General features: G+C 46.4%; 1 protein-coding gene across 3 annotated transcripts in view; it reads left to right on the top strand.

Annotated features, from left to right (window-relative positions):
• Positions 1-17,484, top strand: part of NDST2 (N-deacetylase and N-sulfotransferase 2) — a 136,914-nt gene that overhangs the window by 97,299 nt on the left and 22,131 nt on the right. For 2 of the 3 annotated variants that reach the window (XM_040607021.1, XM_040607023.1), the window contains one exon: positions 13,487-14,885. In XM_040607021.1, coding sequence (XP_040462955.1) covers positions 13,893-14,885 — 993 coding nt within the window. In that variant the 5' untranslated portion in view covers positions 13,487-13,892. Of the gene's footprint in view, positions 1-13,337; positions 13,363-13,486; positions 14,886-17,484 lie in introns of those variants that run through there. The other variant, XM_040607024.1, reaches the window with a different exon arrangement.

Here is a 17,484-nt window from a genome sequence, read left to right as displayed (position 1 = left end):
TCTGTGGTGCTTAGTGGCTGTTCCACATTGTGTGCTTCATTTCAGAGTAAGTAACAATTTTTATACTGAAAATTCAACTGTAGAATAGGTTTTTGTAACGGCCAAATCTTTTTCCTGGGGCAGGGAGGGTGGGGAATGTGGGAGAGCACATAATGCAGACCTTCAGTGTCTCCCACTGGTACCAGTATGGTGGTTCTGGTTTAGATTTCTCTTAAGGAGGGGGGGTAGAAGTTAAGATGTCTTTCAGAGGTGGTAGGGTAGTTAGGGGTAGCGTGCATGGCATTGTCTCAGCCTGCGTTCATTGATTTGGTGGAAGGGCATCAGTCTGTTTATGATCCTGAAGGGAAGTGGACCTCACTCTAAAAAAGTAAACGACTCAAATATCTCCTCTTATTTGTATTCCTAGCGTTTGCAGAGTCCAAAGTGATTTGTCATATAAGCAATTTGACCCAAAATAAATTCACTGTCTTCCCCCTTCCCAATAAATTAAATGCCTTTGCCAGGAGTTCAACCTCTGCGGTGGCCCTTGCTGAGTGAGCGTGGTTCCCCTGTTCCATGCAGATAGCAGCAGTGAAGAAAAAGAAACGTATGAGAGCCTGGCTAACGCAGTGGAGGGGAAGAGAATTTTCCCCCCTTCCATGGAACACCCTCTATGTTATCAGCAAACCAAGCCGAGTTACCACCCTTCTGCTAATTGCAAACTGCTAGGGGATTTTTCACCTTCTGTCTACCTGAAATCTCCTTCTCTGGAGTGTTTGCAGAAGAGCAGCAAGCAGTGGCAGTCCTGCCCTTATCGCTGTTTCGAATTTTGTGTGTTACCCAGATAACATCAGGCTACTAATTCATTCTGATATGTTCACAGAGTGCCGTCGACGCATCGGTGCTCAGCATCTTTGTGTAGCATGATTCTCATTGTACAGATGTGGTTCAGGAAATGTGTAACCACGTCAAGTTAAAAGTGGAATAAAGGACTGAACTCAGCCTTATTCTCAAAATCCCTAGCTTTTAGGAGGATGTCTGTCTCCCTCCCAGAGCTCTCACTGTCTCAGAGATGGTCTTTGAACCTGCTTCAGTGCACAAAGGGTAAGTTGATGGTTTTAATATCCTGCCCTGTCTCCTCTCCCATGATAATGTTGCTCTTCCTTCTGCCCTGTCTGTAGCTGTGCGAGGGGAGAAGGATGCCAAAAAGGGCACTGAAATTTCTCTGGCGGTTCCCGGTGTTGGTCTCCTGACCATGGAGTCTTCCTTTCTGAATGCGCTGGAAAACCGGTGTCTGGATGAGCGGAAATAATTGGGTCCTTAATTTACATGTGAAGCAGTGAGTTAGAAACCAGTCGCTCTGTCTTAGCTGTGGGGTTGGCACAGGAGGGCGGCGTATGGCTGGATGACCCTCGGCACGGCCCTTGGCACTGCTGCTGGGGGGATTGCCCGCCGAGCAGAGGAGCACCGGGGCTCAGCACCCCGCGCTGCCTCGGAGAGATCCCTGCAGCGCAGTGGCCCGTGCATTTGTCAAACCGGCAGCTCAGCGTGGCCCAGGAGGAGCAGGATGTGCGGGGCTGGGGGTGCTGGTGGATCTGCCCGCCTGCCCGTGCCCCCGCCAGCGCGGAGGCTGCCTGGCCACGCTGCTTGGCCGCCTCACGTGCATCGGCTGGGAAAACAGCAGGCAAAGGGGAATATGAGCAAAAATAAGCATAAAAGCACCAGGGCAGGATTCTTGCTACAGGTACCAAGATGTCAACAGGTCCTTTGCACAGATGTTCTGCGAGTCACTTGGCGCTTCACGGGAGAGCGAGTACAAAGTCAAAGCATTTCAAATTATTGCAGAAAGACTAACCCAGATTCATAATGAAGATTCAATTTTACAATTCAAGTAGAGGCTTCGTTTCTTTGTTGTGTAAGAAAACAGAGCATGTGTTCCAAAAAGCTGTAATCTTTATATTCCAGCTACCAAATTAATTATGTGAGAGTTAAGTAGACCAAATAATTAGAGTTAAAATTAATTTAAGTATTTAACTTTAAAATTAATGTCTGAAATTTTAAAAGATGTTTATCATGGTGTATTTTTTAGTAACATAATTACAGCTCTTCAAAGTTGCTGTCTAGCTAAGATTTATTTAATTCTTGTGTTTTGGCTCCAGTGAAGAAGATAAGAAATTTCAGCGTTTCGATGTTCCCACTACCTTTGCTCTCTCCTTTGCAGCAATGTTGAGGAGAAAAAGAAGAAAAAAAATCTTGTCTGAAAGTACAGTGTTAATTTAATCTGAGCCTACTAAACATTAATTATTTAGTTGTAGTGTTGATGCAAAGTCGAGTTTGAATTACTTGAATGCTCTAGATGTGGTGGTTTCTCTCCCGTCACATCTGTGCATGAGATTTTAGTGTTAAGTGGTCTGAAAACGGTAACATATCTCTTACCTCGCTGAGATCAGTTAGCACATTTGTACTTGAGATTTCAACAATAATGATGAAATTTCAGTGTTTCTAATGTCTTATTGTGGGTATTCTTTAATGCAGGTAATCTACACTGTCAGCTAGCTAATGCAGCTTTTGTCTCTGTATGGGAAACAGCTTACAGCTGGAGGGGCTGGAAGCACATGGAGAATGTAGAGGCGACTTTCCTGCCTGATGCGGCCCTTGCTGCCCTGTGCTGCCCAGTGCCTCTCTGGGCAAAGGGCCTCAAGGGATGACCGCAGTTAGCACTGCAAGTGTATTAGATTTTCACAACCCAAGCAGCAGTGGCTTTACTCAGGATAAAGATGAAATAATGCTGTGGTGTCTCTGGAATATTGCAAGACATGGTGAATTTTACACTTGTGGACGGTAGGAGCCCTCCTCCATCAGCATTAAATACGTAAGCTGCAAGCGTGCTAGTGTGTTTCTGCTGGAACTGGGCTTTGAAGATGAGCTGTTAAGCCTTTTATAGACCCTGCTTCTTTTGATTATTAAAGAACCTGTGTCTTTTAAAAGTAGGCAAGCTAGACCTAATGTCTCAGGCAAATTCTGTCTTTAGGCGCTATGTTTCTGCCTCCTTGAGCAATGTGAGCTGTCATTTTTCTCCTACTCCCCTCTGACTCCCTGTGCACTCCTCCCTTTATCTCCCTCCTACTCTGAGCTTTGCATTTTGTTTCATGCTGCCTCCTATTCCTGGAACAGTCTCCCAGTCTCCGCTGCCAAATCCTCCCTCCCTCTCTCTGCTCTCGCGAACCTGTTCCTTCCAGCAGTCATTCCCAAGTTGTTTACTTGACTAATTGCCTCTGTATGCTTGCTTTCCTATATCTGTTGTTCTGGATCATGTCTCTTAACGTGTGATAGGATGTATGGCAGGACGAAGGACTGTATTTGCCACTGTTTTGAGCTTTGTTTGCCTTAGCTCTTTATACAGTGATTAGTAATAAATTCCCATTCTGAGCGTGGAGTTTTTCACTTAGTTCACTATTTTCTCTAGGCTATTAAAGAGCAGCCATGTTTTATCTCAAGGTAATTGCTAGGCTGTGAAAATTAGTGCCTGTATTACAGCAGGTGCCGTCAGCTATCCTGGCTGCATAGGCGAAGTTTGGCTGGTTTTATCAAGTTGCTTGAAATGGGGATAGAAAACACGGGGCTCTGGGCACGTCTGACGGCACTCCGTAGCGGTGCTGTCGCTGCCCGGTCTCACTGCAGCGGTACTTGTGCTCCGGCTGCCATTTCCCTAGCTTGGACGAGCTCACGGAGGCATCGTGGAGATGATCTGCTTACTCTTACTAAAGCATTTTCGTGTCCTTGTTTGTGGAACAAGGCTCACCACAAAAACATCACAGAAAAGCACAAGACCCACCATGTCAGTAGAACCACGTGTTGGTAAGTGCTTACGTTGTTGTATGCAAGTGGTGGGTGGGTCAAGGTAATGCGTTTTTTGCAGTACATTGTATAGGCTGAACGCCTTCTGCCAGGCTAGGCCAGGAGTAGGGGGTTCCCTTTCCCACCAAAGACTTCACCATACAGGCTGATGCACGTTTCTACCTGGAGAAAATTTCACTTTTCTGCCAATTCCGTTCTTTCCATTCCAACTGAGACAAGGCAGTGTGATAATTGTTGTGGGGTTTTTTTTATTATTATTATTGGAATTTTCTGTTTTCAGTTAACTGTTTGAACCAAGCTGAAGTTTTACTAAGAAAGAAGAAGAAACCCTGAAAACATTAATATTGTTTTAGACTAAGTTTCATAATAAACAGTGTTCTGAATGCTTCTGTTTTCTTAAAGTCCCACTTCTGGTAATACCTGACCTTGTCTGTTCCTGCTATGTGTGAAACAGTAATAGTTTCATAATTGTTTAATCCTATAAATAATTATTCAAGCTTGCAAAGTGGCATGTGAGACAAAGCCCATTAATTTTGACCTGAAGGTTAAGCATATGTTTTTCCATTATCAGAAACAAAAAGTGAACTTTAAATTTCTTTGTGGGAAAAACAATTTCTTAGTTCAAAACTTAAATAGTTTCCATGTTAATAATTATAAAGGAGCGCCCGTTTTCAGTAGCTTGACGCATTTTATTGGGAATTTTACTTCCTGTAAATTTTCAAAGAAGTCTCCAAGCTAGCTTGAGTTAGCCTCCAAGCCCCATAGCTGGGTACCTTGCAGTCTGCAGTACCCAGATCCTTTTTGTCTTCAGCTGCAGTCCCTAATGAAGATGCACATTTTGTGCAAAATTCTTGCGCTTTCCTGGCAAAAATTCAGTTTTATCAGAGGGTAGATTTGATTGCAAATATGGCAGCTTTTGTTCTTGAGTTTGTCTGTACTGTTAATTAGGATGTTAATGAGGTCCTGGACTTACTCTGCATGAAGGAGTATTTTAGAGATGCAGCTTCATAGCTGAAAAAAATCTGCTCCTAATCAGTTGACTAATTAAAAATGTAAGACTGTAGCACCCGCTTTAGCAATTAAGTCTATAAAATGGGAGGAAGACTAAGAGCTAGTGGCATGTAATTACAGTACAGTTTAAAATGGATTAATATATTTCAGATGTATGTCTTGAAATAGTAAGTTTTCTCTGTGTTGATTGTCTGAAAACAAGGTTTCTGTGAGGGGGAACAGAAGGTACAGTGTTGAAATTCTTGTTTAAAAATGGTGGTGAGCATGGCATCGTGCAAACCGCAGTGTGGAAATAAGTGTGCATTGCCTGTGTTGCTTTGATTTTCTAACAATTACAAACACAGATGGTTTGAGAGAAAATTAAATAATTCCACCCACATTAAGACGGGGAAGTCTAACAATAGCTACAACTCTTTTTATCACCCTGTTTCTCTAGCAGACTCCGTCCTGCTGTCACTTACGCAGCCTTCATGCCTTGAAAACTAACGAGTGTGTGAAGCTGCTGCCGAGTCCGTCACGGCCGTAGGGATGCCGGTGGGCTGGGCTGCCCTCACCCACCATGTGTGGGGTCTCCATCCACCCTCCCCCTCTGGCACAGGCAGCATCCTTAGCAGCAATACGCAGACAGGACAGCTAGAGTCACAGCCACCAGGTTCAACCTGAGAGGCCAGGGATGAGACCGGAGTCATCGGGCAGGCCCCAGGGCAGGTCAGGAAGGTAGAGCGTTCTTCTGACGTACCTCAGGTCATGCCTGAGCTCGGGTGAGTTCCCAGGTCAGGATGTTTGGGGGCTGATGGTGTATGCGGGGCCCTGACAGTCATCTTTGCAGAATCCCCTCTTGAGCTCTATTCCTGCCATAATGCTTGTGAAAAAACAGATGATGGTTTTCATTGCACAGGTGGCCACGAAGGCTGGTTGATGGCAGTAGGGCTCTTTGCATTTGTTCCTGTCTTGCAAATGTCAGGCCTCCCAACCACCATCTCAGCCAGCCTGCGTGATCTCCGCAGACCTCAAGCCATGCCTTTTCCACCTACTCTGCTCTTCTTGTTGCTTGTTTTCACTCATGTTGCCTTTGCTAGGCCAGATTTATAGCGTGCTTATGTCACTTGTACCCCCTTTTTCTGAAGTGAGTCTGCACTGTGTTAAAAGCTGTCTTGCAGTAGCCCAGCCAGCCAAAATGTGACTGTTTTGTTTTCTGAGCGCGGGAGGCTTGTTGATTTCAATCACGGCAAGGTCATAGAGCCGGATACTAGAAGCTACAAAGGCTGGGAGAATCGCCGATGGCTTTGCACCGGGCAGAGGTCTGGTGCACAGGAGACCTCAGCTGAAGGCAGGCAGGAGGCAGGCACTGTACGCAGCCAGGGAACACGTGCTTTTGCAAGGCCAACACATCCTGACTGTACGGGCCTTGGTGCAAATGCAGAACAGGTAAGCACAAGAGCTTTCCTCAGATGTTATGCTTTGGTTGAGCGTTCTTACAGCTTTCTTCTGGTGTCAGTTTGGACAAACTTTCAGCGTAACAGTATTAAATTTGCTCCCTACTGTCATATGTTCCTAGATGGGAGAAGAAAATTAGCTCTGATGCATTACCTGACAGGAGGAAGCAGTTGAATGTAGAAGATCAGCCCCTTGCTAACTGAGGCGAAATTTATAAAGTGCAGCTCAAAGGAAGAACGGTTAGGCTGCTTTCATAGCAATTACAGATAAACTTCCGTACTGTACATTTCTATATTAAGACACTTCAACTCTGACTGACACAGAGTTGTCTTGGTTTTGCCACAGTTTGACTGTGTTTCCCCCTTTGGTTAAGTCACTTAGCAGAAGACAGCAGAGAAGATGTTTTTCTTTCTGCAGCAGGATCATTCATCTTGAATTGTGATAAGGAGGGCGTGTGAGGGAATGGAAATGAGATCCTTGTCCATATCTAATGTGGAAGGAACTGCATTTATTTCCTGTTCGCACAGTGGAGCGGAAGATGTTCTGCCACGATAGAGCGTATGTGCCGATTACTGGTGTAAGGGGGCTGCAGATGGTGTGTTCCCAGCGTCTGGGGTAACAGATACTTACTCCCATCCCACATGTGTGGCACTGGGGAGCAACTTGAAGTGCCTTGTGTGGCAAGCTCTAACCTGTGCTGGTTCTCGTCCTGCAGCTCTGAGTGGCTGGCTGCAGAAAGGAGTGGGTGTCCCACGTTATCACCTGCTTTGGGAAAAGGGCTTGGGTCACGGTGTGCGTAGAGCCGTGTGTCAGGGAGGGCACAGGCCAGAAGGAAGGGTGAGGCCAGAATGAATCTGTGCAGTTCTGGGGGGCCCCAATACCTGGGTGTTGGAGGTTCCGTAGCACGTGAAATGGAGGAGTGGGCATGCCCCTTTGGTTGTCTCTGAGGAAGGTGCCTCTTTTCTCTCCTGTGAGCTGTTGCCTCGCAGAGACCTGTGCACCCTCAGGTCAGCTTCATCCCCTCAGCTGGTGGGAAGCTCTGGCCCATGTGAGCGTTTCCACTGCCGTGATACTTGCAGCCTTTCCTTTTCATTCCAGCAAAGGTGCGCAGCTGCCAAGCTACATACTTTTATTATCAAGTAGGTAACGTCAGCAACTGTTGGAGGCTGAAATTTTGTTCTTCTGTTTGTTTTTTAAACAATTCTTCAGGTTCCTGATTTGTACATGTGATCTTTAGGCAGGAAAACAAGACAACTGTTTTCCCTTCCCAAATTTGTCCTGTGCTGAGACAGTGAAACATGTAGGGGCTTGTGGTGCTGCTATTCAGCTTGTGGGAATACCTCTGTGTAAAAGTTTGACATTCCCTTGCTTTTGAAAATGAGTCAGGTCAGTTGTATTGACTGTAGATTGATGGGCAGAAGGCAGGGTGCTGAAATTCCTGAAAGCTTTTGTAAGGAGGAACTTGTCATTTTCAAAGGAAAAGATTGGTTTACGTTGCTAGCAGGGAGTGCTGGGCCACACTTCTGTCACGGACACAGGAAGGACTAAATCCGTTGTTTCTGGTTCTTTGTACTGTAAAGGAGTAAGAATACAAAATTCTGCTGCAAACCAGGCTGTCAGTGGAAGGGATGTATCGTGTGTCCCGACAGCAAGAACCTTGCAGGAGTCCCGGGATCCCTCCACGGTGTCTTCAGACATGGCTGCATCGCTGCAAGGGTAAATTCAGGCCTGCGGCTGGGTTTCCCCCAGGCTGGGCAGAGGTGCTCCGTGCAGATCTGTTTAGCAGGGACTACAGTTTGTTGCTGTTGCAGAAGGTGTGAAGTTACATACCTGCCTAGGGATGAGAATTAAAAAAAAAAAATAATTAATACTTCATTGCACAGGTTTTCTTTTCCCTTGTATCAGACCAGGACATTTCAAGCCTGCTTGGTGGGCTGGCAGCTTTCCAGCTTCCCACAGGTCTGTACGGAAAGAGCCCTGCCCCGGCGCAGGGACGTACCGAAGCAGGCACAGCGCCGGCCGGAGGCTGGAAGCCTGTCTGTTGGAGCCGCGTGGGCACCATTTGTGTTTCTTGCCTCTTGGATGTGAGTTCTGTATTCCTTGGGCAGCTCTCACCGCAGGGTTGGACTGGCAGTGGGTGCTAGCTGAAACACACGCCCGGAGCCCAAAAATTAGCTGGGTTGGCAGTGGCGTTACAACGTGGCTGTCATTTCCACAGTATTTTTTTAATCCAGTATGTGGGATACAACCAGCATTCATTCTCCTGAGGTTCCGCTGATCCGCTTGCTGCATGCCTTGCGGTGCTCTGGTGATGTGACTTGCCAGGTTCCCCGCCTTGGGGGGGAGGGGGGGCTGCACCTGCGGGCCTGGCATACAGAGACCGCCATGGACAAGGGAGGGACTGCGGTGTCTCTGCAATCAAGCAGCCTAACGAGGAATTTGTGTCATGATGACACCGTTAAAGTGGAGTGGGTTGGAAAATCAATTGGATTCCTTCTCTGATGACTGTGTAACTCAATTACTGCAGACCCCTGGGGGCCAAGGCAACAACCCTCTTGCAGGAAGCAGGAGAGAAAAACCTCTGAATCAGAGCTGTTGTGGGCAAAAGCAAGATCCTGCTGCTGTGCGTTCCAGAGAGAGGGGTTATATTATGAATAATAAAGAGGGCTGGGGAAATGCACTCATGACACTTTTTTTAGGGGGGTAAGACCTTCAGTAGCTCAGCTGGGAAGGAGCTTGTGTGGCAGAAGTTGTTGATAAAGGTGTCAGATGACCCCCGTTATCTTCCATGTGCCTTGGCATGACTGTACCAGCAGCCCCAAATATATGTATTCTGGTCACTGATTTGGATAAGTGCTGGTCTTCAGCATTTGTTCTGATCCCCCACAATAATTTCCAAGCATTGGAAATATCTGGAGATCAGACATTAAAGCCACACAATTCTGGTAGTTATCTTCCTTTCGTATCGCATCGGTTGCTGTGTGGCTTAGCAGCTGATAATTCACAAAATGGTTTATGTTTCACATTAACGCTGTATATCACTAGGAAACAGAACATCTTAAGTTTTATAAAGCCTTTGTCTTAATGCTGGTGATCTGTGAGATAGCTGCCTTTACAGCTGATGCTCTGTGATCTCACAAGGCTTTCCTGGCAGGACGGGAGCCTGCTGAGCCTGCGCCCTTGCACCGGTGAAACGCTCCATCCTTGCTGCCTGCTTGTGCTGCTGCCTCCTGCAATTTGCACTCGGGCGGTCCTGGCAGGAGTTCAGATTGGACCTTAATTTGTCTATAAGCTTGGGGGTTTGGGGGTTTGTGGTGTTAGATTCCAAGGAGTTTGACCTCAAAGGAGGACACAGGTATTTTCCTTGAAGAGGGAGCCATTTTCAGTGTGATTTCCGCCCCCCTCCCCTTCTGTTTTTTTTCCTCCAGTACAGATCTTTCTGGGCTTTGTGTTTTGGATATGGGTGGTTTCTGACAGCTCTCTCACCTTTTAATATAAATTTTAGTTGGTATACTTGTTTTGTTGGTTTTGGGTTTTTTTCCGTTTCATTTGAACCTGAACCAGCTGATGTGGTCCCCAAAGAGCTAAATGCATACAGTGCCAGCTGGCATGCCCTCTGGCTGTGAAGCCTTGTTAAAGAGATCGGAGCTGACAGATTCTTGAGCAGCAATCTGATACAGGCCTTTTTTTTTTTTAATTTGTTTTTTTGAGCTCACCCATGTAACAAATGGGGGCTTGTTTGGGAGCTTCGCTAGAGGATTGAATGGAGTCATTGTTACCAAAACACTGCTGCGATTCAGAAGTGCCCAGCAAAGGGGGTTCCTCTCCCTCTTGCCCCTCAGCTGGGTGCTGCAGGTGTGGCAGCCCAGCTTAAACTCTGGTTTCATCCTTATTCTAGAGAATAATCCAGTTGTTTTGTGATTTTCATCTTTAAACTGATAACCAGGAAACTGAAGCTACAGCTCTTTGCAAAATAAAGACTCAGTTCCACGCTAAAAATGAAGTTGGAGAGGTGAGTGAGTGTAACCAGGGAAGAGAAGTGTTTTCAAGGTGGGTGTCTTGGGGGTAAAGAGTTGTAAAAGTAGGACAGTATTTAGCCAGGCTTTTGCATAGATCAGCATACTCTTGGATTTCTTACTGTTACTGTGGTGGTTGGATTACAAATTTGACCCCAGAAACACTTGCTTGGAAATTTCTGCAGGCAGCGCATGGGCTCCGGAGCTTTGAAGTCTCTCTTTATATTATTTTCTCCTGCAAAAACAACTTCTTGTCTACTACATGTTAAGACAGTGAACCTTTGAATCCAAAATAGTCTATAATTGTTCTGTTTTATCCAATGGAATTAAAAAGCAAAAGGATGTGAGCTATTTGGGAAGACACCAACTTGCAATTCTCAGTCTTTTCAGTCAAAATCGAGTATGTAGGAAGCTGAGTGGAATGTTTTATGTAAATTTGTTGCACAGGAGTAGAATGAAGACCAGTTCTCATAGCAGGCGATGTGCAATGGAGCTGTGTATGTATTGTCTTAGAGGGAATTCACCTTGTTAAAAAGGTAGAGCATGCATTATGTGTTTCTATCTAACCTCTCTGTGCTCTGCTGTGTTCTGCCTCTGCAGGCTCCTGCCTCTCTGCAGATCAATGCGACATTGGAGCTCTGAAGGTGGTAACATCGGGGTATTCCTTGCAGGGCCAGTGGGATGGGAAGGGCTCATTGCAGAGGTGTAAAAGTTATTTTACTGGTTGCTTTTGCAAGGTGGCACGTGCTTTGGGGTACTGTGTTGATACGCTGGCAGTCCTAGTGTATCACGGGGACTAAACTTGGCTTGAACTGGAATTACAAACCATATCCTGCACTCAGTCCAGAGAGTCACGCGTTCAAAATCAGTTGTGACTTAAGTAACAAAACAAACAAACAAACAAAAAAAGACTATCTGAATTCTGTTTTTTACATCTTCCCATAATAAATTCTCCCCTTCTCTCTTTTGTACGCTTTCCAATAAAAAGTTAACAGCATGTAGAGACTAAACTAAAAGATGACGGGTTGTCTTTGTAGAAGAAAACACAGCTTATTGTCACTGAGCTGGATTTCCAAAGCCAGCTCTGTCATTACAGAGGGCCGTTTGGGAATGGTGACTTGATCCATTTGGAGTCTGGGGAACAGAGATAATTCCGCCCCCAATCTTGATTCATCTGCTGCCTGGCAGTGTGACCTTCAATAAGATTGGCTGTGTCTCAGTTTCTCCAGTGGAAAATTATTTCTGTAATATACTTCACATGTACAGGCTAGAGCTATCCTGAAGACCTCATCGGGGCTAGGGTGTCATTGTGTGCCAGGCAAGCCGGTCCCTGCTCTGCTGAGCTTATAGCATAGAAATTATTTGAGGTACTATTTAAGGACCATTGTAAGGCTCGTGTAAAGAGCACTCTTGACTCTTTTCCATCTGCCATCACAAAGCTACCAATATTTTATCTCTACATATAAAATCTGCTTGGGTTTTTTGTGGTTGGTTGGTTGGTTGGTTGGTTTGTGTGTTTGTTTTTGCTTCAAGCTGCACCAGCAGTTTGGAAAACAGCCTGGTGGGAGTCTTTGGAGTGGGACTTTTGGCCTCATCTGTAAACTGGTATTTTCCCTTAGCTCAGAAGGATTTTTTTCTGTTTAGTAATGCACGTGACAAAATAAGCATCTGTCTCGCAAGTAGTTTCTTTTCTGGTGGAGCAAGTTGTTAAAACCCTGACTTTGCTATATAAAACCGTATGTCTGTCTGAAACTCATGGACAAAGTAGTCTTCCAAGACTCTGTTTTATCAAAGCGGCAGTAACAGAAAGGCTCAAAAACGGGAGGAAGGGAGAAAGGATGAGGAACTGTTTTGGTAGTACTTTGTTATTGTTGCTCTTGTGCCTCCTGGTGCCGTAAGCTGTGCCAGCTGAGCAGGTGGTTGGAGGGACTGTACGTGGTGGAGCACGTGTCCGCAGGAGTGCGGGTGCGTGAGCAGAAAAGGCTTGGAGAGAAAAAAGGATTTTTTAACTTTTACAGAGAGCTCTTTTTGGGCATGATTGACTTGGTGAGCAACATCTGGCATTCTGGGTGTCCTTGCGCTGTACTGGGAGCAGCAGCAGGCGCTCCCCAAAACTGTGCCTGTACCCCAAGTAACCCACACCTGAGTGGTGTTGCTGTAGGTGCACCACGCTTCTGGTAAGGGAAACTACACAGTGATTTTTATTTTTAAACCAAGGAGCAATTTAGTTGCTTTCCCTGGTGTTTATGTTTTATTTAGACGCCTTGGTGTTTGTTGGCTTTGTTGAGCATTTTATCTGGAAAAAATAACAACATATGGTGAAATAGCCTGCTGTCATAAACACAAAGCGGGAGGTGAGAGAGCTTCGTAACAAGAAGTTTTCACGTCTTTGAGACCAACCCAAATTTCCATCATGCTGTTGGTGATTTAAAACTGGCTTCTTGCTCTATGGTGACATATGAGGGAGGGTGAGGAAAGTTTCAGGAGATGTTTCCTCTCCACCTGCCACTGAATCAGTCGATAGGAGTTAGGTGTGCGGGGTATGGGCAGCCTGTGCCCCGCCAGCTCCATGATGCCTGAGGGGACCATGCCTCTCCAGAGCCGTGTTTTGAGAGCCCTGGAAGAACACAAGTTGCCGGGACAAGTGGGGTGGGAACCATGGAAGTTGGGAGCTGTGGGGCAAGGGAGCTGGTGGGAGGTTGAGGCATCGTGCTGGGTTTGGGACAGCCATATCCCAAGAGCCTAGGAAGTCGCTGGCAAGGACTTGGGCACATCATCAGTGTGAGAACAGGGCAAGACAGAGGATGTGAGGGCTCTCTCCTCTTCTTGTTAATTTTGAAATGCAGGCTAGAATAAAAGGGGTTCATGTTTTCTGTTGGGTGGCATGAAGAGGAGTGGAGGGAGGCCAGGTGCCCCGGCTCTGTTGGCTCTAGTGTGTGAGACTCTCACCCAAGGCAAGTGCTGAGTCCCTGTGTGCTGTCTGGACCTTTCTTCCAAAAGCCCTTACGATGGTTTTGCCAAGCTCCTGCATGAACGGCGTGCGTCACGTCCCAGGGAACAGGTCTGTCTCCTGTCAGGCGAGTGATGCTGCCCACCTTGCACCTGCTGATCCTGCCACTTCATCTCAAACCCATTAAATACCATGAATCCATACTGAGAATTGACTTTTTCTTTTTAAATTGCAGGATGCAAAGAGAAGGTGCCATCATGTGAATGCAAAACAGCTAAATGAGAAGCAGAACACCTGGGAAGGCTGAGCTGAAGCTGCTGGCGTGCAGGATGACAGACTGATTGGCTGTTGGAGACAAGATTCAGGGAACCTCACTCCTCCAAAAGACATTCCTGAGTGAGAGGAGGGGAACAGGAGGAAGCACACAAAGGAGTGATGGGAATTGAGGGCCATGGTTACTTGAGATAAATGGCAGATCCCTGGGAGTCTAGCCTGGTAGCTGTTTGCTTTCGCTTTGTCTCTCTCCGCAGCTGCTCTTTCTTTTTTGCGAGCTGCCGCTGGGTACTGCCACAGCGGCACTGGAGATCTCAAGAGCGAGGTGGGTGCAGAGTGTGAGGAGGGGGTGGGCAGCCCGCCTCACCATGATTCAGCTGTGGAAAGTAGTGCGGCACGTGCGACAGCTGGAGCTCCACAGATTGATCCTGCTGCTCATTGCCTTCAGCCTGATCTCCATGTGCATCCTGGCGTACTACGTCACTAACAGTCCCAAAATCAAGGAACCGCCACCCCTGCCCTTCAGTGACTGCAGCAACCAGCACCGTGTCTTGATCCCACCGCAAGCCAGCTGGAGGCTCACGAAATCTGTGGACACCTCGCGCACAGACCCTGTGGTGCTAGTCTTTGTGGAGAGCATTTACTCCCAGCTGGGGCAGGAAATCGTGGCCATCCTGGAATCTAGCCGATTTAAATACAGGACAGAGATCGCCCCTGGCAAAGGGGATATGCCCACTCTGACAGACAAAGATAGAGGACGCTACGCTCTTATTATCTATGAGAACATCCTTAAATATGTGAACCTTGATGCTTGGAACCGAGAACTGCTGGACAAATACTGTGTAGAGTATGGGGTGGGGATTATAGGCTTTTTTAAAGCCAACGAGAACAGCCTGCTCAGTGCACAGCTCAAGGGTTTTCCCCTTTTCCTACATTCCAACTTGGGGCTGCGGGACTATCACATCAACCCTAGTGCTCCCCTGCTCTACGTCACCCGGGCGAATGAGGTGGAGCAGGGTCCCCTGCCGGGTGATGACTGGACTGTGTTCCAGTCAAACCACAGCACCTACGAGCCGGTGCTGTTGGCCAGCACGAAGTCCTCGGAGTCCATTCCTCACCTGGCCACCCACAAAGCGTTGCATGCCACGGTGGTGCAGGACCTGGGTCTGCATGACGGGATCCAGCGGGTTCTCTTCGGCAATAACCTCAATTTTTGGCTGCACAAACTCATTTTTGTGGATGCCATTGCCTACTTGACTGGCAAGCGCCTCTGTCTCACACTTGATCGCTATATCCTCGTCGACATTGATGATATATTTGTGGGAAAAGAGGGGACGCGCATGAAGGTGTCTGATGTAGAGGTAAAATCCCGAGAATAACTGCAGGCTCCAGACAGATTTCTAGGGTGTGTGGTATGCCAGGAAAGTCAAGGTTGTGTTTAATTGGAGAGGAAGTTGATTGCTGCAGTTGTTCCTATCTGAAATAGAAGTAGCGTGCAAAGCTGTTGAGACACCATATGTGATGCTCTCAACAGTTTTTCAGTTTTCGATGGAGCATTTTTCATTCTGGGACCTGGAGGTGTCCTCTCTGAGTTTAAGAGGAGGATGCCTGTGGTGGTCTATCCCATCTCCTCCTTAACACAGGGAACAGGCATATGCAGTTTTCTTCTGTCCAGCTATCTGTAGCTGTAAACTCTGCCTGTCAAAAGAAAAAGGCAAGTTGTGTTAGGATAGAATAGAAAAGCTGTATTTATTATATTATTATTTATTTTTTTAAAACTGTATATATTATATTGCCAAACTGTAGGCCAGTCCATGCAGTGTAAACAACTAGTCTGCGTTTTAGCCGTCTAGCTTTTCAGGACATAAACAAATGGGGAAAAGAAACACCCCTCGTTACACCCCTCTCATATCCTCAACCAGCAACCGCCATCCCTGGGCAGAGAATATCCAAACGTTTACCACAGGGCAAAGCGCTCAGACCAAGCCTTCATAAGAACTGGCTCTGTGGCCTCACAACTGGGAAAGAGAGATGCTATCTTCGTGGTTTGCTTTCCTTGGCAGTTCCTTGAGTAATGCCGTGACCTAGTAGGAAAGGATATGGGAAGGGCACAGAGAGAGATTCTGGGGGGAAGAGGGAAGAGAGACAGGCAAAGGAGAAAACAAGTAGGAAGAAGGTTAGAAACTAAGTGCCCCTTCTGATTCTCTGTGTTCTTGAAAGCACGTGATGAAGCGTTCTCCTCAGTCAGTGATATGTGTGCATATGCTGCCTTGTGGGGAGCCAAGGACTTGCCTGCGTACCTTCCCCATCAGTTCTGGTCTGTAGCTTTTGGGGCAGGTGCATTGCCTGTTTCTTCAGGCATGCCGAGGCTGTTCCCAGAGCCGTAAGACCCCAGGCCTTTCACCTGGGATTCCCGTTTAGCACTTGCCCTAAGATGGATGGAGGAGCTCCTGGATGGAGTCCCCTGGGCACCAGCCCCAGTGACGGTAAGCCTGCAACAGCAGCCGCCTTAGCACGTTTCCCAGACAACTTCAAGCGAAGCAGGCTTTAACCTTTTGTCTAAGGGCACAGAGCATTTGAGGCACAGGTAGAGAACAAAATACTGTGGTACACAAATGTTCCCTTGCCTGACCCACACCTCACCCCATACGTGTTCCCAAGAGCACTCTTCCACCTCACTAGGAGACTTACCACCTTTTCTGTGTGTTTTATGCATCCATGCAAGGCATATCTTAGTTCCTCTTTGTTTTTCAGGTCTCTGAGATTCTAAATTCTGCTTCTGATTCCAAGTTTAGCTTGGGGGGAAAGAAACCCTTGCATTCTGTTTGGAGCTAGCTTATCTTTTCAGTTCATTTGAAGCTGTGTGCCTGAAGCAGCTCTAACTGCATGCCATTTTTTATTTTACTTGCTTCATTCCTTAGTAATTCTTCAGAGCCACCTTTGACCATAAGTCTCTAAGCAAACAGGTATAGAAGTGTTTCCAAGCAGACAGGTGTAGAAAGATGGAGCAGCTGTATGTAATACTTAAAAGAAAATGCTAAAATTGTCTTCATTTCACTGCAGTGTCCTTGTGTTTTGAGATGCTGAAATACTCTGAAAGTTGGTTTGGGGTTGGTTTTTGGGTTTTTTGTTGTCTGTTTGTTTTTGGAGGATCACAATCCTATCTTGGTCCTAAGCAGGCCCTGCACCTTCTAGTCCAAACTGGCAGGGATTCTCAGCTCTGTAGTGTTTGGACAGGTTACATACCCGTGGGAGAAAACAGGAGATAGGTGGCCAAAGCTCCTGGAAACAAAGGCTGCTCTAGTGATATTAAAAACAAACCCAGACAAGATAATTCCAAAAGATGCTTTGTTTGGGTTTTAACAGGTTGAAATGGAGGAATAATCTGTGATCAGTAAGCAGAGAATTCGGGCAAAGCAGATAAAACCCAGATTTATCCATTTAAAAGAAGCTCTCTGATTGCAGAGCCACGAGAGGTTAATGAATTTTTATTTTTTAAAAGCGAGAAATAACTACATGGATTTGTTGATAGCCTCTCGCCATGGGGAGAGAAGGGGATATAATAGTGACAGAACAGCTGGCATTTTCTGTGGCCTTTTATATGAAAGCTCTGTTTCAGGGCTGTTATCTCAACACACAGCTCCTTATCTTAAAGCTTAGATTACAGTGGTCAGGGTAGCGGTTTGAAGATTGGATGTTGTCTGAGGGTGTAAAATTGACTCTGCTGTCCCAGTGAGCCTGTTTGTCATATGCAGGTCCATGTTCAGAGAGCTGCCCAGACCAAGTGGCGATTAAAAGAAATGCTGAATATAATTTGTTCAAATGTGTGCCCATGATAGAATTCCTGAGAGGAGAAATATTTTTATTTGTGACGCTTAAAGGAGAGCTGAAATAGCTTTCTTCTTCTAACACGGAAAAAAAGGAATTTTGCTTGCTTTCACTTTAAAGATGATAACCCTG

The sequence above is a fragment of the Falco naumanni genome, chromosome 9 (genome assembly GCF_017639655.2).
Source record: "Falco naumanni isolate bFalNau1 chromosome 9, bFalNau1.pat, whole genome shotgun sequence".
NCBI classification, from domain to species: Eukaryota; Metazoa; Chordata; class Aves; order Falconiformes; family Falconidae; genus Falco; species Falco naumanni.
The sequence above is the reverse complement of the archived record's forward strand: the minus strand, read 5'-3'. Positions and strand labels throughout refer to the sequence as shown.